Below are 23,787 nucleotides of genomic sequence, written 5' to 3' on the forward strand. Positions count from 1 at the left end.
CAAATATCATGTTTTAAAGTCTTCAATTACAATTCTGATTATAATCTCGTTTATTCCTCATCTGCTATTTCTCTTGTAGCCTATTGTTCTAGAATTAACCATCCATCTGATCTGTACAAATAACCTTGAGGTGATATAAACTAAGCGTCTACTGGTTCATTATCAGCATGTTTTTCTTTATCCTTTGACTCGATTTCCAAGAGAAGTCAGTAACCAGTTTCTATCATTTGTTATTTCAAGCACATTCGATTTTATATACAAACATACTGGACCACACCACATTATGAATTGTGAAATCGAAAATGATACATAGGCAAGCCAAAATTGTCTGTGAATATAGGGCAAACCGTAAGAAATTAATTACCAGTAAATTAAAAATAATAAGTAGTATAGTAATAGTTAGTAAGTTAAATTAAAGCTTATAATGAACGGAATATATGAATATAAGAAATTAACCTACCTATTTGTTATATCGGATGGCTTGCCTATTAGAGAACAGTGAATTTATTGATCAGAGCAATGATACACAAAAGCTGTATGAGCAGTCTTGAGCACTTGGCAGTCTTGCTTTCTACCTAGCCCAGCCAGTTAAGTTCACAGCGTCAATAACAGCCTCTGCAATATGAAGTGATGATTCCCGTCAATCAGAGAGGAGTGAATTATCGATTAGAGCAATGATACACGAAAACCGTACGAGCAGTCTAGAGCACTACTCGGTCCTGCTATCTGCCTAGCCCAGCCATTTAAGTCCACAACACCAATAACAGCCTCTGCAATATGAATCATTATTCTCAAACATACTGGGTTTATATACCAATCAAACTGACCACATCGTACCGATAAAATAGAAAATAGCATTTGTACAAGATTTGGCCAAATGTGGCTGTGAATATGGGGAACAGTAATCAATAGACTAGGGATAACTGAGGAATGGTAAATCATATAGTAATCGTCTATAGGTCAAAATAAAGCTTATCATAAGAGGGACACGAAATAAATAGTTTAGTTACTTAACAACTATACAATAGAAAATATACATATCATATTGGTCCATAGATAGTTCTCGTAGTTACCATTCATAAGTCTCCATGGGATATAACACTATTAATTATACAATGAGAATATCTATTATGATAATCTATAAAAATACTTACAAGAGTTACCATTTCTTCAATGTTCTTTCCGTTTAATCACAGCACTACAAAAGTCCAAAGACTTCTCTAAGTGTTGAACTAGAAATTCCTATAGAATTAGACAAGAGAATGGATCTTTATAACCACATTTCTTAAGATCAGTAAATTATTGAATCCACTGTGATGATAAATACACAATAAAACGAAGAAGTTAAGTGAGGAAGATCAATTTTGTTTTTTGAAATACAAAATTACATACATTAAATACTTCATTTGTACATCATTCATCATTTGTCTCCTACAAACTTCATCTTTCTTTCATTTCTGTTGTTATTACAATTACTCTTTGTTTACATTCCTATTCTCTTCATTTCGATCTTGTCAATCTTCTGCCATCAGGCATTCCACTTTTGATTAATGTGATATACTACTTAAATCGACAGACATAAGTAGAATACAACAATAATATATTTGCGTATTGTTTTTATTTGGCCCTTCCCAAACCATGCTGGTAGATGTTCATTCATTCGTTGGTTAAGTTGTCTAGTAGTATGCCCGACATAGCTATCTCCACAGAAGCAGCTGAACTTATAAATGCACATAAAAGAGGCCAACTCAGGTAACTTATCCTTCGTTTGAGTAGACATCTAATTGATAGTGGTCATATTGTAGATAAATTGAAATAATTTCAAGTGATCGATCGTATACCTCCATCATTTCCCAACGGAGTTCGCTCCCGTCTCCTTTATATAGCAGAAGCTATAGGAATTCGTACATTTCACCCCAATAATATATTTGATTTGACATTATAAGAAGAAGAATGATTGGTAACCGTACAGTTCTGAACTACAAGTACATCATTTAAGCAAGATAAATAATTTCAAATTACTAACCAGAATGAGATCACTATTTAAAGTGAAATAAAACTTAACCAATGGAATTTGATCGGTACTAAGAACTGAAATGTTATTTATCTACCGACCGACTTAATCCTCTGAACTTAATTCATAGTTTTGATTACTATAGGGATTCATGTAAAAATGGCTGATAGTTTTCATATTTTCTAAGATCCAGCTTTATTTAGGATAATAATAATATTCAAATTTTATGAATTTCCCTCTACTGTATTCCCCCCAACTCTAATCTCAATTTCACATCGATATCACTAATTATCAATGATCCAAAATTTACCCACCTTTTCTCCGTAATTTCACCTCAGAAATTTAAAGCACTAGAATAGTACGGTACTCGTTCAATGTCAAGGATTCACTGACCAGATGATTGACTGGTTGATTGTCACACAGACGACTGACACGTCGAACAATTTGAGAGCGGGCATGCAGTCTCCGAGTGAGCGAGTCAGTCAGTCGGTCGGTCAGTTGCACACGCGACAGTTCGTGAGTGCATATGGGATTGGAGTGAGTGACAATGCAAGCGGTATTGTTGGTGTGAGTGTGTTCATGTTCACGTTCATGTTCGACATATGGTGGACATAGATATTTGTCAAAAGCCTGCCCCAGGTGAGACTCGAACTCACGACCTTCAGATTATGAGACTGACGCGTTAAGCTACTACTCGTTCAATGTCATAAGTGATGTTTGTATAAATAAATAACAATTGAATTTGTTATAACTCTCTGTTTTCCTCGTCTACACGAATGGGACGCTAATTTGCTTTAGACGAATATCTACACTAGATACCCTCTTAGTGTCTATTCTACAGGACTTCAACACACAGCTCAGATCAAGAACACATGACTAGCCGGACTAGTAAGTAGGTATGTTTCCACCCCAAAAAATGACAACAATCACAATAATAATAGGGGTAAGAGAATATATAACCCATCTAGTACCTGTCGGTCTATTTACTAATCTGACTTAGCTACAACCAATCATTAACTTTCTCTTCCATACATCAGACTTCATTATATTCCATAATAGTATTTCATTACCAAAACACTAGACATTCGATTCATTACTCTTTTCAAGTATAATAATAATTCCATATTTTATTTAATCCATGTAAATTTTTTTTAATTTTAAATTTCATATAATTAAAGGATTATGGTATAACAATTGAATTAATGAATGGTCGACCTGAAGCTTATTATTGGTCTGGTCGTGAATTATATCAATTAGATAATACTAGACAACATAATGATATTGAAATTATAAGACGACGTCGTTTTAAATTATTCAATTTTAAACCACGTTGGAAACGTCAATCTACTATATATGGCAGCGGTACTGGTCATCATGATGAAGATAGACGACGATTAAATTTAAATATATTAGATCCATCTATGCGTATATTACGATTAGATAATTTTATGACAACAGATTGTAATGATGATATGATATTATTTTTAGGTGGTATACCACCTAGTCATTATGAATTACGTAAACGAATGAAAAAGTAAATCTTTATTATGTAATTTCAATTTTATTTATTATTTGTATAGATTGTCTTATACTACTTTAACTATAATAAGTAGTACAAAATTTAAGTGATCATAATTCATACTGAAAGCTTAATAGACTCCAATGTAAGAGTATATACCAAAAAAATGTATAAGGTATTGTAGGTATTTTGACGAATTTTTCTTCTTTGAGCTGGATGATTTGGTCGTGGAGCTTAATTCGTCCTTGTGAATGACATCATCAGCACAAACTTTGGATAGAAGTGAAGTGTTTGAATTTCTTCACATGTGATTCACAGCTTATTCTGTGCACCTCAATGTTGATCGGTTCTTGTTGACATTAAATCTTACTTACTTACTTACTTACTTACGCCTGTTACTCCAAATGGAGTATAGGCCGACGACCAGCATTCTCAAACCCACTCTGTCCTGAGCCTCCCTTTCTAGTTCTATCCAACTTTTGTTCATTCTTCTTATGTCTGTCTCCATTTCTCGACGTAATGTGTTCTTTGGTCTTCAACTCCTCCTTTGGCCTTCAAGATTCCATATGAGTGCTTGCCTTGTGACACAGTTGAGTGCTTTCCTCAATATGTGTCCTATTCACTTCCAGAGTTTCTTCCTTATTTCTTCCTCCACTGGATGGAATCTGGTTTGTTCTCTCCCACAGTAGAATGTTGCTGATAGTGTCTGGCCAACCGATCCGAAGTATCTTGCGCAGTGAACTGTTAATAAACACTTGTATCTTCTGGATGATGGCTTTCGTACTTCTCCAGGTTTCCGTCCCATACAGTAGAACTGTATTGACATTTGTATTGAAAATTCTGATCTTGATATTGGTTGACAGTTGTTTTGAGTTCCAGATGTTCTTCAGTTGTAAATATGCTGCTCTTGCTTTGCCGATCCTCGTCCTCACATCTGCATCAGATTCATCTTGTTCATCGATGATGCTGCCAGATATGTTAAGGTTTTCACATCCTCCAAAACCTCTGCGTCAAATGTAATTCGACCTTAAATCTGTCATTGTTTATTTCTTTGTTTTGGTTGCATCTCCCATTGGTTTGATTTTTGTTCCTATGTTTCTGCATAATTTTTCTGATTGGTTGATCAATTAGATTGATTTCAATATTCTTGTTTATTGCTGATTGATCTGAGGTCAACAAGAACCAATCAACATTGAGGTGCATAGGACAAGCTGTGAATCACATGTGAGGAAATTCAAACACTTCACTTCTATCCAAAGTTTGTGCTGATGATGTCGTTCAGAAGGATGATGAAAGTTCCACGACCAAACCATCCAGCTCAGAGAACAAAATTACATTAAAATCACCCACCTGAGCTACAAATCTTCATCATCCAAAATCATACGAGGGTGGCGTAGGTATTTTAGGAAACTATTCACTTCCCAGAAGTCATGTGAAATCATAAATTTTTTTGAACTTTAGACAAAAAAACGTATAGGCAATTTCGAGAAGTTCATTAATGATATATATAGAAATTATATTTGTAAAGTCATTCGTTTTTCTGATTGGCTGGATAGAGCCAAGTTATTAGAATTATTATAAAAGTTGCTCAGGTTCGTCTAAATGGCTGAAATATATCGACTTGTCTCCTAGGATATGATATACATGGTCGATGTTACTATGATTGTCGATTTTGGATGACCGTCGACATACCATGCCAATAATATCATTAGTTACTCATAATATCATGTATATTCTGATAATTGATTTAATGACTAGATGATTATTGATGAACTGAATTCGAGAAGAATGTCTATATGTATGCTTCTAATGAAGTATTTGAAGTTCGGTAGACTATATTACAACAATAATCTCATGTTATCCAACATCTGGACAAAATATTAACAAAACCAAACATTAAACTAAATGGAAAAGTATCGTTCGAGCATTTCGCTTCCCTGAATGGGTCAATACAATTAAAGAATCATGGTTCTACAACGACAACATTAAGCTTGACTCCTGACAGAAATATCATCTTTTTCCTATAAATCCATTCAAATTGTATAGTAATTTACATCTCTCACTCACTCTTTGATTTTTTTTTAGCCTTGGCTTTTTATTAACTCCATTTGCCGGACGCATTGGTTTCACAAATGGTAAACCAAGTCAATCTGGTGAAGTCTATTTAGCTGATTATGCAATTACTTCAGTGAATCAATTTGGAGATACACAGTTTACTGATTCTAGACAACTTGGTGAAATTCGAACTATTGTAAGTGATTAACAATAAGAATGGTGATAATAATATCATTATTATTAGAAGGGATTTGTTCGTGAATGATGTGATGTCAAGTGCTGTTATAAGTGTGTAGGTGGTTGTCACTTCCCGATTGCACACATTATCAAAGTATAGTTTTTCTTAAAATAATTAAAAGGTAAACTGCAATAGTAGTAGTGATCTTGGGAACCTGATCGCATAACTGTTGAGCACGAAAGGGAACTGACTGAGGCCGTTCACGTACGGGATTTTTCTAATAAGTCCTTACTTTGTTAGTTCTGTACCTAAAAAACCTTACCGTTGACGACGGGAGTTCATGGATTAGGGTGAGGTATGTTCTTTTGTTTGAAACCGGGCTTTTTATAACTCTCCTACTGTTGAGAGGAGACAGCATCATCGCATGTATAGTTAGGTAGTGGAAATACCTTAGTGCCGCCAAATCCTAGCAGAGCTAGCAATTTGACTTCACCCTCGGACCTTAAGTCACTGAGCTGAGTTACATAGTAGGATCTAGATAAACACTTATTCCAGTGAATATAGCTCTATTATATATTCACCGTAGGTAGGCCTGATGATTAGATCAAGGCAACAGTCACAGTATTGACCATTATTATTACCTGTTTTTTGATTTAAGTAACCAAATTTAAGTTAGCATTTATTTTACCAAACAATAGAATTTTAAATAATCTAAAATTTACCAGAAAAATTCAATTGAATCTTATTAGGTGTTTACATTAAAACATAAACAGAGTGATTATAATAATATGAGGTTCTGAATGATGTTTTCTCTATGTGATGAATAAGCAAAACATCGATTTCCTCATATATTGTTATATCTTGTGAACCATTGACAGATATAATCTGCTCAGTCATCTATCAAAATCCTAATTCTAATTTGGTCTGCTATTTAATTGATAGCTTCATGTCTCTAACCTTGAGCAGACAGCTAGGTTCCCATTGGCCCACTATTCGTTAACTCCTTTTTATACTCAGGTTTGAGTCCAGACGTGGTTTATATACAAACTTATCGAACTTCATGACACCATAAAATGAAAATAAACAATTATACATGAACTAGGTAAAAGTAACTGTGAATAGGAGGGACTGTCAATAATAGAGTGGATGCAAATTAAGATTAGTAAGTCATATAACAGTAGTTAATGAGTTCACCAAAATTTATCATGAAAGGAATACACATACATAGTAATCTATTTTTTCTCAGTAATTATAAAATAAAGCAGTAGCCTCAGCAGCAGTATGTCTCAATATAAACAAAGGGAAAAGCAAGACTATCCGATACAATACAGCATGCACCAATCGAATTACACTTGACGGAGAAGCTCTGGAGGATGTAAAAACCTTAACATATCTGGCAGCATCATCGATGAACAAGATGAATCTGATGCAGATGTGAGGACGAGGATCGGCAAAGCAAGAGCAGCATATTTACAACTGAAGAACATCTGGAACTCAAAACAACTGTCAACCAATATCAAGATCAGAATTTTCAATACAAATGTCAATACAGTTCTACTGTATGGGACGGAAACCTGGAGAAGTACGAAAGCCATCATCCAGAAGATACAAGTGTTTATTAACAGTTCACTGCGCAAGATACTTCGGATCGGTTGGCCAGACACTATCAGCAACATTCTACTGTGGGAGAGAACAAACCATATCCCATCCAGTGGAGGAAGAAATAAGGAAGAAACTCTGGAAGTGAATAGGACACATATTGAGGAAAGCACCCAACTGCATCACAAGGCAAGCTCTTACATGGAATCCTGACGGACAAAGGAAAAGAGGAAGACTGAAGCACACATTACGCCGAGAAATGGAGACAGACATGAGAAGAATGAACAAAAATTGGATAGAACTAGAAAGGGAGGCTCAGGACAGAGTGGTTTGGAGAATGCTAGTCCTCGGCCTATACTCCATTTGTAGTAACAGGCTTAAGTAAAATAAGTAAAGTAATTATACAATAAAAATTATAATTTATAAGAATTCGAATAAAAAACAACTATTTCCAACTTCTATTATATTTGGGGGTTATTTGTGGAGATTCTTCGTAATTTTTTATATATAGTTGAAATCATGAGTCAGTTGAACCTAGACCACCATGGAAAACCTGGAAGAACTGCTTGACAGCCGTTTCGTCCTATTGTGGGACTCCTCAGCAGTGTGCATCTATTATAACATATGTCTGTGTTTATTCATTATTCTCTTCTTTTCTTTTTGTTCTGATAAATTTTCTTAGGAAAATACAAGTCCAAATTATCAATATTGTTTACATTTAAAACCGCATCATTTATATATGGCACCAGAATTAAAAGAACCATCTAGATATTCACCATTTGAACCAGGTATCAGTATGACAATACGATTTAATCCATTAATTGCACGATCTGGTGATATGGATTTATTAATTATTCAACCTGTAAGTAATTTAACCGATATTCTCAATATTTAGAATATGGGTTCCTTTATTTTTTGAAATCAAATTCATTCCAGTGACCAAAATTATTTTTGTTATATCTTGTAGCCGAGTGGATGCCTAGTTAATGTATGACTTGATAAGACCGTCAATCAGAGAGCAGCGAATTATCGATTGGAACAGTGACACAGGAAAACTGTATGAGCAGTCTAGAGTGCTTGTCGATCCTGCTTCTGCCTAGCGCAGTCAGTTAAGTCCAAAACACCAATAACAGCCTCTGTGGTATGAATCCTTGTATTTCAAACATACTGAGTTTATTTACCAAACAGACAGACCGCGTCGTACCAATAAAATAGAAAATAACATTTGTATAAGATTTAGCCAAATGTGGCTGTGAATAGGGGGAGGCAGTAATTAACGGACTGGGTATAACTCAGGAATGGTAAATCGTACAATAATAGTCCAAGGGTCAAAATAAAGCTCACAATAAAAGGAACATGAACATATGAGTAGTTTAATTATTTAGCAAATATACGATAAAAATGATATGCACAATATTGGTCCATAAATGGATCCCAAAGTTACCATTCACTATTGTTATCGGGATATAACAATTTTTTCTCTGTCATCTTTATACAAATAAAAATAGTTTTTTGTTTTACTTTATAGAATAGATGTAATGTGGTTCACTGGATGTGCTTATATTTCTAGAATCGATATTCATTCAGCAGCTAAGTGAATAAAGAGAAAGGTACTGTGTTCGGGTCTTGGAGTGAGCATCAACTAGGATGAGTGTACATTTAGCTGATAAGCTTCTAAATAGGGTGAAATAAGAGTTTAGGATACCACTGTTAGCCATATCCTATTTATTCTAAATAAACTTGTGCCATAATAGCTATGTCAAAGCAATCTGAACACAAGATGCTTATTTATTAAGTTAATCGTCATCTAATTACATTTGATTCAACAGCCTCCACAAAATCTCCATACTAATTATAGTTACGTGCTCACTGGTGAATAACTTCAAAATGTCATCCCAGGAGTTCTAATGAGAACCCATAACCAGTTCAACTATGTCGAATGTAATAAAGTTATTCACCTCAAGCAGTGGGAGAGGGTTGTACAATGTCGTGAATTGAAGTTGGAAATGTATACTAATGTTAGGCAGCTTAGTGGTTTAAAGGTTAGGTGCTCGTGCACGAGAACAATAGTCTTGGGTCCACAACAGTAGAACTCAAAAGGATCTTAAAACAACACAGAATTAAAGTATATTACAAAACAACGAACACACTTCGAAATACTTTAGTTTGATTAAAAGAAAAAATCCCATTCATGTTTACACAGAACTGTGTCTACAAATTAAAATGTATCGATTGTGATGCTTTCTATATTGGAGAGTCATCTCACGAAATCTTGACTCATACCAAAGAACATATTAGGTACACAAAAAACCTCCTAATAATCCTGTAGAACTGGATAGACTTCAAATTAAATCGACAATAACAGTTCATGCCATTTTCAACAATCATCAATTATTTGGTTATTTATTCTCTGAAGAAGTGCCTTAAACTAAGTCACGAAACTTCAGAATATCTAGTTTTTCTACTCATTGGGATATTACAAATATATATTATTTATTCATAACCGAAACTGTTTACCGTAATCCTAACCTTTTTCTCTAGGTTTTTCGTTTAATAGATTGTCTATTTATAACATATAATACATTCTGATTAGCTAAAAGTTGTATTGTCATAGTTGAAATCATGAGCCAATTGAAGCTAGACCACCATGGAAAACCTGGAAGCACTGCTTGACGGCCGTTTCCTCCTGTTATGAGACTCCTCAGCAGTACGCTTCCACGATCCCGCACTCGCGAGACTCAAACCCAGGACCTACCAGTCTTGTGCCAGAGCACTTAACCGATAGATCACTGAGCCGGCAGGTATTCAACAGTGTTAATGTCTAACTTCAACTGATCCACGATGTTTTTGAGCAACCGTTCACCAATTGTCTTCAGTGAGTTGATATCTCTACAACAGACTTGGTTGAACTCCACTGGTCACTGCTTCCCTCTAGAACTCAAGGAAACATCCGTTGAAGCCAGTCACTAGTCAGCATATGATTATAGATCAGAAGGGGTTTTGTGGAGATTGTATTGGCTTACACAATTTCATTCTAAAGTCTTTGAAAGATACTTCCAATAAAGTATACTTTCACTAAATAGATTAATGTTTATATTATATTACCATTCTGATATGTTTCCTGATTATTATTATTTTTCTTAATCATTTATAGGGACATGCAGAATGGATACGTATATTCCTTACAGAAGATCATCGTTTAGGTATTGTTATACCAGGCGTCAGTAAAACATTATACACTCGAACATCTTTAACATCACGTGCATTAAATGATCCATATACAAATTTATTAAATTTAGAATTAATAGAATATATGAATTTAACAACAGTTCTACCAGTATGGAATAATTTAAATAAACAAATGTCAATGATAAAACCAATGACAACAATAACGTCGTCGTCGTCATCATCATCATCTTCGACGACATCATCATCATCATGTTCGACACCATCATCAATAAATTTAGATACAATGAAAAGACAATATTTTGATTCTAAACAAGCTGAAATTGAAATTGTTGTTACATTATATTTTGGTAAAATTGATACAGAACAATTAACTGTATTATTTGATCAACATATTGTACAAACATGGACTATACCAAAACAACCAGATATAAAAAATATACGACAAATATATATTGGACCACAATTAATGCCATCATATCCTATTACTATAGAATATTTAATCATTGGGAAACAGTAAGTATTTGATTACATATATATATATAAATACATTGAGTAGTAACTGTCAGTCAGTCACAACGTAGAACTTCGTACGTATGTACATCGGTTCGAAGTTGTCATACCACATTAGCACAGAGATCCAGTTGTCGATTCAAATCTCATAGTGGTAGAAGTAGTAAGAGTATAAGCATTAATGTGAAAGACTAGGGTTTGAAAATGTTATTGAAGGAGTATAATACAGTGAAATAAATTTGAAAAGAGAAAAAGGATAGGGACATGAAGAATTAAGAAGATTAGAATTCGGTAGACTACAAAGAGTGGATGCACCTTTGCCATTGCAAACGATTTTGAGCCATGTCTGTAAGTTTATCCCAAGATAGATGGATAGTCGTACAGTTGTGTTCATGTTTTGATTGAGATTCGAACCCTCTAACAATCTTTTTTTTAAAATACCATAGTGTCAACTATCATAAAGGTTAAACTAATATTTTTAGCTAGTTTGTGCTGGTTTTTTAAATCTTCTAGTTGATGATTAGGTCTTCAATTGATCAGTCTCTTTTGGTATATGTCCGTCCTGTAGGGATTGCCTCGACGTTGCCATTAAGTCATAAATATTTGAAGGAGAGTTCGGTAATGATTAACAATGGAATCTAAGACACCTGTTTTTATTTTCTTATTTTTAGCTCATTAGCTGGATGTATATTTAGCTGAGTTAATGCTCACTTTAGGACTTGAATTCAGTGCTGTTTACATTAAACATCATCAACTAGAGTTCTAATATTTAATGGGGAGATTCAAAAAACCAAGACGTGTACATTGAAATCCATTCCATTGCACAAGCTAGGGGTAACTGAACTCAGTAGCTAAGTAGATAATGTGATAGCATTTGAAGCGAATGGTATTGGCTTTGAGTCATGAAATGGACACCAACACCGAGGTGTAAGTACATCCAACCGGTAATCCCAAAATAGGACAAAATGTAATTCTTGGGTTCCATTACTAGCCGCTATCCATATCTTTTTGGAAATGTTTATGGATAGTATCTGTCAAAGATTGATTTTATTTTGGATAACAGGAAGAATCAGGGAGTACAGGACAACTTTTTTATCTTTAGTTCCTAAATACTAAGTACCTGCAACCCTACCAAGGGTCAGGCTCATGACTTTCACATCTTACTCCAAGCGCTAATCCATTGGACCCATGACCACTGTATTTGAACTCCAATTTGATGATGATGAAATAACTATCTACCTGTGCACCTGAAATTAATGAATAATCAAGTTGAATAAGTAACGATCATTTACTTGTGTGATCATAGGTTAGTTGGAGAATACCTTCTTATCTTAATGCAACCCTAGACTGAAACAAAATAACAGTTATTTGATCCGCAGCACATTATGGAATTTTATACTTATCCATCTAACTGTATTATTCTTTGTGATCAAACGGTCGGGTAGGGAATATATAAATACAATATCAGGAAGAAAGAGTTCTGCTTAATGATAGCTAATTCATTAATATAGAATTCTAAGCACAAACTATTTCAACAAGTTTCCTTTTCTTATTTCTTCAATGATCCTGGCGATGAGTATTGCGTGATTGTCAGTTAGATGTTAGCAGTTCAGAAATCGACATTTGATTAATTGATATTCATTCTTTTCAGTGCATATTGACAGCCATCACGATGTCTCGTACTGTACTCAGTATCCATTTTCAGATATTTTCTTCAAAATAAAGTTTAAATTATTCTTACTACTTACTAATAGTAAGTAACATAATATTTTAAACATAATTTATTTTTAGCCTAGTGGACTTCACAACTGAATTAGTAAGTAAAGATAATCCATATGGTAGTCAAGTTGGAATATGTGGTGGACAATTATATCCACGATTTACAGAACGTCGAGGTTTAGCTGGACTAGTAACAAGTAAACTACAAGGACTTGAATTAACAGCACCACCAAGTGGACGACAATTAATATTTACACCATTCAATGAATTATTGACTAAACAAATTATTCCAGGAGTAAGTTATGATGAACAATCGGTTTTAGAAAATATACGTACTGGTGATGGAAAAATTCGTAAAAAGAATGTAAGTACTAATGATTGATACAAATGTTTTTCACCAGTTTCAATAATATATCCTAAATAAGTTTTAGGTTATTAGGAATTTGACCAGTGCCGGGTTCAAGATAGGCTTTTCGTCAGGTTAGATTACTTGGATCCGAGTGCTGATAGTCACATTGACTCTCAAATCTAGTACCTTTCTCTTCATACACCCAAAGGGTTATCCACTATGGTAATAAGTTCAAATAGTCGTTAGTTTCCTTAACGGGCGTATAGGTATTTGGAAGTTTTTGTTGTTTTTCATTGTTTTAATTCGGGATCATAATTGATCGGTCGATTTATGGCATACATGTATGCTGAACGAATCACTTCGACATAAGGTTATGTTCAACACTGATCAGTTATTACATTCGACCTAATTTAGTACAATTATATGCTAATCAACTAAGAAATTGTATTACAAACTACAAAAGTCTACTCAAAGATATGAAAATATGCAGCAGTAGTCAGGGTTATGTCCATTTATACTGTTATTCTAAGGGTATGCTAACTAATGGATTCAATTAAAGGTTGAACATTTATACTATTGAATATATATTTAAATTGTTATGTTGGCCATTGGATATAATGATAGTCAATGGAGAGTCACTAGAATCCGATCAATCATTGACTTTATTGGAATTGTAATAATATTAATACTAGAATGACCAGTAATAATATTGAAATGAATTAATGCGGAACTTATATTTGTATTGCTCTAATACACTCAGAATTGAACTGAACTGAAACCAGTCCTAGAATAACTGTGTCTCAAACTAGAATGGTTCACAGAAAATACAATAGAATAGACAGGGAATCGAAGATATATACATAAGTATTCAGAATTAGTCATATAATTGAGTATAAACAAACTGATAGAATTGAATCCATACACTTAGTCGTCGTGTTATCTATCTGATCTTATATAGTTTAAAAGAGTATACACTTATACAAACCTCTTATGTATGAAATAATCATCGCAAGGATCTTATAAGTAGGTCGACTGATTGTTATAGCTCGAACTTAGATTCTTAGTCTGTCGCGTAATATTTGAGCACTCGAACGCTAGAACCCTACCAAGTCATAAATCAGAAGTAGAAGGAATGTTATTCTAAACAGTGTCAATTATGACACAAACCTGTCAGGTATTTATAGTTTTTAGTAGAAACGAAATCATCATTATAGTTATCCAATCCGCACACAGGGAGTTATCAGAATTGTCCAATAGGGAAGCTATACGTAGTGATTCTAGAATATTCTTCCAAAAGCCGATTGGAAGGAATATGTCCGGCTCCTTCTGTGCTTCTTCTTAGAGCTTCCTCAAACTTCACCTGTGGACCATCTTCACACTGATGACAAAAATAAACTTGATCATAATGTTAACTCATTAGTTTAAGCAAGTTCATTACAAACCTTATCGACAAAAACGAATGACTAGAGCTATTCTTCAGTTTCAATGCATTCAATAACATGTTTAAATACATGGTTTCATCTAATTTTGTGTTTGAACATTTGTACAAGGTCAAACGTTTGTTTTATCTAATTGACTGTAATCTTTATGTAATCTTTATTACAAATCACTGATTAACTATGGTTCATTGTATCTTTGTAACTTATCAGAAAGCTTGTTAGGTATAGAAGGAAGTAATCTAAACAATTGGATTCATAAAAAATCTCACAATGTTCAAGTAAATTGTTAATTTGTAATTGTCAATGCTTACTTACTTACGCCTATTACTCCCAATAGAGCATATTCCGCCCGACCAGCATTTTACAACCCACTCTCTCATGGGCCTGCCTTTCTAGTTCTATCCAACTTTTGTTCATTCTTCTCATGTCTGTCTCCATTTCTCGACGTAATGTGTTCTTTGGTCTTCCTCTTCTCCTTTGACCTTCAGGATTCCATATGAGGGCTTGCCTTGTTACTCAGTTGGGTGATTTCCTCAAAGTGTGTCCTATCCACTTTCAGCGCTTCTTCCTGATTTTTTCTTTCGCTGGAATCTGGTTTGTTGTCTCCCACAGTGGAATGTTGCTGATAGTGTCTGGTCAACGAATACTAAGTATCTTGCGTAGACAACTGTTAATGCTTGCAACTCAGTAAAATCAATTTATTACGAAAATCGCCATTAGTTGTTGAGTAATTTTAAGATATGGCTAAACTGTTAACACCTAATACTTTCTGATGGCAACCTACATCAAACTTAATTCCAAGTATAGTCCAATCTCTACATGTTGTCAGCTAATGAGAAATAAATTATTCACAAAAAATCCATTGTTAAACATTCATTTAACTGTTTCACCTAAGTGTGGGACTCATCGAAACGTCCTTCCCCAGAGGATAGAACACAGAATCTCAAGGTATCATGGTGACTGCTTAACTATTATATCATTACAATTTTAATTTCAGTCAATTAATAGTAGTATACAATCATTCTTCAATATCATTGATTGGTCATTGCCTCACTGCCAATATAGTTATACTCTTGTAATCATGACTTCTTATTGGGAGTGAAGAAATTATTTATTAATTGAGTCGTTTTATAAATTTCTTCATTAAAATATATTATATATAAGAAGGGGGGTTTGTGGAGATCTTAGTAATTTTATATAGTTAAAATCATGAGTCCAGTGCTTCCAAATTTTTCATGGTGGTCTAGCTTCAATTGACTAATGATTTCAACTATATCATATATAATTTAAATAGATATACTTGTTTATCAATAAGTGAAAATGAAAAACAAACAAACAAATAGTATCTATGTAGAATGGAATTTAAACACAATAATGATATATAGTTGAAATCATGAGTTAATTGAAGCTAGAATCCCATAGAAAACCTGGAAGAACTGCTTGACGGCCGTTTCTTCCTATTGTGAGACTCCTCAATGGCAGTGCACATCCACGATCCCGCCTCGCGTGCTCTCTAGAAAACATCCATCTGATAATGATCATATGCTCATTAGTGACTAGCTCCATGAGATATTTCATTGAGTTCTAATAAGAAGCAGTAACCAGTGGAGTTCAACCAGATCTGTTGGGAGATATCAACTCACTGAAGACAAATGGTGAACAGTTTCTCAAACTTCGTGGATTGTTTGAAGTTAGACATTAACACCGTTGGATGTTTGCCGGTTCAATAATTTATCGGTTAAGCGCTCGCGTGCGATACTGATAGGTCTTGGGTTTGAATCTCGCGAGTTTGGATCGTGGATGTGCGCTGCCACTGAGGAGTCCCGCAGTAGGACGAAACGGCCGTCAAGCAGTGCTTTCAGGTTTTTCATGATGGTCTGGCTTCAATTGACTCATGATTTCACCTATATAAAATTACTATAATCTTCACAAAATCCCCTTCTGACAATAATGATAATCACACTAACTAATGAAATTGAAATACCAAATAAATTAGTATGAATTATGATTGAATTGAAAATCATAATATTCATCTATTATTTGATAGGCTTATAATATATGTGAATATCAATAATGAATCTATGCTGTTGATTAAGTATTACACTAGTCATATGATACTTGTTTAGATAGTTTTTGTCTATAATCAAAATTCAATAATTCAATGTAGAATAGTTATATTATTATCATTCATAGTAGATTTACAGGTTGCATAAAGTTATAGTAAGTATGCTGTTTGATTTCTTAAATTATTATTATCTTGTGAGGCGGGATCGTGAATGCGCACTGCCACTGAGGAGTTCCACAATAGGACGAAACGGCCGTCAAGCAGTGCTTTCAGGTTTTCCATAGTGGTCTAGCTTCAGTTGACTCATGATTTCAACTATGAAGGGGAAATAATTAATCAATCCGTAAAATAATAGATTTTATTTGTAGTAATCGTTTAAAACTTCTCATTGATATGGGATTGATCAGCCTCTTTCAAGATATGTTCATTATTAACAAACTGCCTAGATATTATCATCAAGTCACAATCATTTTAGGCAAAGCTGGTTAGTAACTAATGGTGGAATGCAGAATGTCCATTTTGTCTTATCTCTGACTAATCTCAAACAGGAAGAAACGCCTGTATTGGATCCCACTGCTAGTCACCATATAAATCATGTTAAAAAGATCATGACGTAATGGCAGTACCTAAGCTGTTTGCTCAGTATGTACATATCCTAAGAGAAGGTGATCAATTTCAGTCTTGAACATTAATCGGACAATTCATAAGACCAAGTTAAAATTTATCCCTTTGTACAACGCAGAGGTTTCTTAAACTTAGTAGCTAAGTGAATCCCACGCCGGCGTTCAGAGCGGAAGTTGGGTTTGAGTCCGATGGTGAACATCGATTAGAGTTCAGGCACAATAGATAGACGAGTCCCAAAAAGATGGAATATGAGTCTCTGATTCCACTACTATCTACTACTATCCTGATCTGACTAAAGTGGTAGATTTATTCGAGGAAGAGGTATCTTTTCAAGGATTTTATTCTCTAAACTATACAAAAATAGATTGTTAAATCTCGAGAATCCAGTAAAAAGATTAAGTTATTCATAAGGTCTATAAATCAAATCAGTAGCAATGTCTTCGATGTAGTACTATTGTAGTGAACGGGAACACAAGTGGAGACAATCGAATGTATTTGAATACAAAATCACAGAATCACTTAGTATAATTTGAGAACCATACAGTAAATACTTCATTTGCAAAATGTCAATTAATTGTCTCACACTTCATTGTCCCTACGTTTTCGCACCAATCATTTTATGTTCTCATTCTCTCTACTTTAATCTTCTTAACCTTCTGTCTCCAGGCATTTCACTTTCAATTAATGATACACACTACTTTATGTTTATCATTGATTTTGAATAATGAATCTGTTTTTAATTAAATATCATGTGTATCTTCATTAAGCATGCCTTTGTAAAAAGAAAAAGAGATGAGACTATAATTTATGGACGAGCCAGTCATAAGCGTTTGAGAGGTTTCAAAGTTACGACGCCACTTCCAGTACTTGATGCTCATGCACAGTTGGTTCACAGAGGATTTTAGAGAAGACGTGACAGTTAGGCGGTTACAATAAGTGGGACTACTAAAAAGTTCCTTTATTTGTAATTGCGGTGATCAAATGACTTGTAAACCTCGTGCAGACTGCCGTGATGTTGTCCTTCGATGTAATATATGTTGGAGGAAGACATCTGCTAGAATAGGAACCTTTTTTGCTCGATTCCGATTGAGACCAAGGCATATTATAATAATTGCTGCCAACTGTATAATAAAGGCACCAGTAACATTGGCTGCAATATTCGCAGATGTTACTGAAGTTTCGGCTGTTTAGTGGTATGAGTATTGTAGGGATATATGTGTAATAAAAATAACAAACTTACACAACCGGAGTACATACAAACAATATTGAAGCTATGTGGTCGAGGCTGAGAGAGATTTTGTGACCTTATCATTACTATTATTGGACTTTATGCTTTAAGATTTTAGAACCTTTGAACCTATTTCTAACCTTGACAAGTTTTTGGACTATATAAAAGTAGTGTATCCACTTTAATTCTTCGGTTTTGTATGGTATATTTACTCTATACTAACTGTCTTCTGATTGGCTAATATTTTTCAAGGTCACTTAAGATTCATCCAAAGGTCGTCCATGAATTATAGTCCCGCCAAAAAAGAATCACAGGTGAAAATATTAATTAAAGATTTCTTTGCTAATTCATCCTCACTATTTTATAAGACCTTTGACCGTTAACAATTATTTGTTGACTTTGAAGAATTATCGATAGTTATAACTAGTGATGAGCTTCTCTTACAACTGTTGACCACCTCCAACCACCATCTTATCTCGATGAGCTTCTATCTAACTTAATTAATTCCATATTATATTAAAAAGAGTAATGCTTCAGTGTAAATATGGATTATTCCTATCCCTCTTCAAAATAAATATTCTTCTTGAGAAAGAAATGAAAAGTATTTTCCATATCTAACTATAACGAACTACTAGTAATACAGACTATATCGTATTACGTAATCACGTGACATATACAGTCACTAAATAATCTAGCTATTCAACGGTGAACCAGGTTAAAGTTATTTTCATACGATTACAATGAAGTTCGGGGAATGGAGACAAAATTGAAATGAATTTTACATCAGAACACAATCTTTTATATTTAGATTATAGTCGGATATGTATGTCATCACTCCTTGACATATCTTAGGTCATTTTAATGAAACATATCGATATTTCTTCATAATTCTATTTATTGATAACCAACTAAATTAATGGAATATTTTTGTTCTGTTTTTCTACTCCTTATTTTGTCGTAAAACATTCATAATCTCTTATACATTTGAATGCACTAACCATGTCAAAATACACGGTGTATGTATATTTTTGGATTGGTATTAGTGATACACTCTTATTTATTGCACCGTATATTGACAATTTCCACAAGCTACCGCTTATGCTACAGTATATCGAGGGTGATAATTTATGTTAAACATTTATACTACTTAAACGACATTTAAGTAACAAAGTGGTGAATCGTTTCATTATTATCTCTAGATGTTCGAATTAACATTATTGTCGGATATAACACACATAACAGTCTTGATTAGGTGTAATGAAATAGTATAAAATATTTTGACTGTCGGTTACAATCATGAAAAACATTCATCTAACCTTTATATTTTCTACTAAATTCTGCATCAAATGTTACTAATCTGTCACAGATTTCACAGATATATTCCTTTCATGAATTTCTATTTATGGTTTAGAGTGTACAGTTAGTACTTGTTCTCTAACACCCACTCTTACGAAACAATATAACTCAATAAGAAAATATCTCTTAGAAGTATTAATAAGCTCATAGAGATGAAAAACACTTCCAATAACTTTATCCTGAGCAAAGATGGATAGTGGCTAGCAGTGGAATCCAGAACGCACGTCTCGTCCTATTCGGGACTCGTCAGTTGGATGTGCCTGTATCTCAGAGTTGATGTTCACTCTGGGACTCGAACCTAGTACCTTTTGCTTCAAACGCTATCGCGTTATCAACTGAGATACTGAGTCCTGATAGTCACTGGCTTGTGCAATGGGAAGATTGAAACAAAAAAAATATACTAAGTGAATTTAACCTTATCCTAAGCTATAAATATTTTTTATCATCTTGAAAATGTCGTTTACTAAATGCACTTTTTGCTTTGAATTACACTATCACAGAATTATGGTTAACTTTCGTGTGTGTGTGTGTGTGTATCTGTATGATTTTCGTTTTAACTTCCACATTAGTTCACATTAATTCAAATAAATAATTTAATATGCAACTTTTAAAAGCATTGCATTGCTAATCAAATCTTTAACGCTTTAGTTGCTACGTTAACCTTATATGTATGTACGTTTCCTTTAATGCACTTTTACCATTTATTCATTTTGTGTTTGTGTATAATGCATTCATTACACTGTGATAATTTTTTTTTTAAGGATTGTACTGAAAATGCTGAAAATACAGCTTGGTTTGATCAATATCCTGATTCATATTGGGAAATTGGTAATATTGGTACAATTATTCAACAACAGTAGGTTATTTTAATTAAAACTGTATAAGATATTTTATTTGTTTATTGATTTGAACACATACAAGGGGGCACCAGTTATGTATGCGCCACACCAAAAAAATTGTCATTTCATTTGATTTGTGTTAGGGTTATGATATTGCCCAGGTGCCCAAACTGAAGGAGATAGTTTTCTTTAGGGGCTACACCCTGAGCCTTTGACCTAAAGGTCTGATCCACGAGGCAGTGGAGCATCGTGAAGAGATAAAGTCTCATGGTAGCCGGTGACCATCGATTAGTTCATGCACCATTTGTTCCCTCGGGAAACTGGAGCCAGCCCATGTGCACCATTGTTTTGGAATCAGGGATTTCCAACTCACCTAGATGGACTTTCCGTGTCCACCAACCCGGTTAAAACGCCGGACATTCTCTTTTCGTCCTCTCAATTTCGTAAACAACACTGGTGCCACGAGAAGGCAGTGAGTAGGACTTTCCTGGCAGAGGCTGTATACGCGTGGCCATGTTAAATACTCTTTTTCTATCCAAAAGACTTGATAACAACCCTTGACAGAAAACCAGTTTTATAGTGTATGTTAAATACAAGAATTTATGGTATCATTAAAACAGTAAGATTATTATATTTTCAAGGATTATTAACTGTATCCAAGAAAGAAAATTTTTATATTGAAGATGTTATGAATTTAAAAAATAAAGAAGGCCGTATACTAATTTGTCGTGGTCTTATGTCCAGCTTTTTACCACGTCAATTATCCACCAACAGATATACGACTTTTTCAATCTTAACACTATGCCATATCAATGCCGTTCAATCGGTAGGAGTAGTCTAGCGGCCTTATCGGTTCCTTGTCCGCCTAGCCCTTCCAATCGAGTCCAGAATACCAATTACAGCTTCTGCAATGCGAATCATTTATTTCAAGCATACTCAGTTTATATACCACACAGACAGACAGACCTCATCAGACCATCAAATAGAAAATAATATTTGTATTACAAGATCAAGCCAAATGTGACTGTGAACATGGGAGACAATAATGAATAAACTGAATATAATTTAGGAACAGTAAATTGTATAATAATAATTCACAGATCAAGATGAAGCTTATAATATGATGAATATAGATATACATAATCTAATTACTCAATCTTTAAAGAATAAGAATATATATAGAATAATAGTCCATTAATAGGTCCCGGAAGTTACCCATACTTATGTCTTCACCAGGATATAACAGAATATGTTGTATAATATTGAGTATAATAAAAGTGTCCTAAAAAAATATCACTACACAAATTAACTAAATATTATACTCCATTACAACCTTTCACTTCTATACGTATCCACTTAAAATTGGGTCACTCAATTATACAGTTTATTTATAAATGATCTGTTTATACTGATCAAAAGAATGATGATCTATTGACTAGAAACATAATTAACCATAAAAAAAACGATTGAAGATCCTAACTTTTATAGGTTTAGAAAACCTTTATGATACTCTTTAGCCAACCAGAAAATAAAGGTATCAAACAGATTTATCTTTTGTTATATTAACTCAAAGCTCACAAGATTACGTACATCAATCACGTGACTACATAGCAACAAATATAAAAAACACAATTTCTACATTACGAATTTTTATGTGATACAAACTGAGCAATACATACCTAGTTAATGAATGATAATTTAAGAACATAGTTGAAAGTGTAAGTCAATTGAAGCTAGACCACCATGGAAAACCTGGAAACACTGGACGACCGTTTCGTCCTATTACGGGGACAGTAAAGCGTATAATGGCCAGGGATCAACTTCACATTTTCAAATCATTTGAGTATATCATAGTCAGTAATTACGGCCATATTTTGAAATAATCTCGATTACAAAATTCATTAGAAGTATGATTTATTCTATTCTGTAATTTTTCTTGAATCATAACTAACTACTTTACAAATGACACATCTATAACATGTTGGAGTGGTATTTTTGTTGTATAAAACTCGAAAACGCCAAAGAACGATATACACACCTCATCATGAATACACTATAGTTGTGCTTCGTTTTCATTAGTTACTAGGTGCAAGATCAAAATTGTAAACAAGAGTGTAGAGTTTAACCTTATCACATTTAATGAATAAGATTGAAAATAAATGATCTATTACATCTGATCAGGTCACCAAAAATTCTCTGTATCATCATTTCCAATGCACCATCCTTCATAACTATTCTCTCTTGTTGTTGGAAATAACACTCTCCTCTACTGAATATTCACGAATTGATCTCCTACCAGGAGGTTCACTTATCGACTTAGAATACGCAGATGATATAGTCCTGTTTGGTGAAGACGCTGACAAAATGCAGAGTTTTCTGTTAGAACTGAGTAATAATGCCAGGATGTTTGGGATGTGTTTCTCCCCATCTAAATAAAAATTGTTACACCAGGATTAGCCTGCGTCAACACCTGAACTAAGGATAGGGAGTGAAGTAGTCGAACGCGTCGACAACTTCACTTATCTTACAAGTCTGACCAGGGTTGGTGTCTGACGAAATCTTTGTGTGGATTTAAAAATCTCGTTTGGCTTTTGCCAACTTACGTCACCTATGGCGAAGACGAGATATCCGTCTATCAATTAAGGGACGAGCATACTGCGCATCAGTTCGTTCTGTTCTACTTTACGGCTGCGAAACAAGGCCATTAAGAGTAGAAAATACTCGTGAGTTACTAGTATTTGACCACAGATGCCTTAGAAATATTGCCCGCATCACCGGTGATTGCTCGCCAAACCAAAACGTGGCATCAGTGCTTGAAATCATTAACTTCAAGTCTGAGTCATGTTGTTCAATGCAGACTAATTGGTTGATGTCCGTGTGACTGTCATAACCAATGGTTGGAGACTCTGGGTGACATGGTTGAGAATCGATCACAATGGCGTAGGTGTATACGGTCTTTATCTTCTCTTAAACCTTCAGATTAAAATCGCTTCATATCTTTCTTTCTTCTTGTACTATATCCTTATATACAACCTTTCTTTTATATATTACCACCACTAAATTAACTACTTCTATGAATCCGGTGTTGATCTTGTTGTGCTAAC

General features: G+C 34.1%; 1 protein-coding gene across 1 annotated transcript in view; it reads left to right on the top strand.

Moving 5' to 3' along the window:
* Positions 1-23,787, top strand: part of Smp_143680 (putative laminin) — a gene marked incomplete at its 5' end in the record, with an annotated part of 109,653 nt that overhangs the window by 74,540 nt on the left and 11,326 nt on the right. The window contains 6 exon segments of the mRNA XM_018797756.1: positions 3,193-3,548; positions 5,619-5,784; positions 10,520-10,728; positions 10,846-11,067; positions 12,856-13,147; positions 20,606-20,700. Of these exon segments, the coding sequence (XP_018652766.1) occupies positions 3,193-3,548; positions 5,619-5,784; positions 10,520-10,728; positions 10,846-11,067; positions 12,856-13,147; positions 20,606-20,700 (1,340 nt within the window).

Source organism: Schistosoma mansoni, chromosome 5 (assembly GCF_000237925.1).
Source record: "Schistosoma mansoni strain Puerto Rico chromosome 5, complete genome".
NCBI classification, from domain to species: domain Eukaryota; kingdom Metazoa; phylum Platyhelminthes; class Trematoda; order Strigeidida; family Schistosomatidae; genus Schistosoma; species Schistosoma mansoni.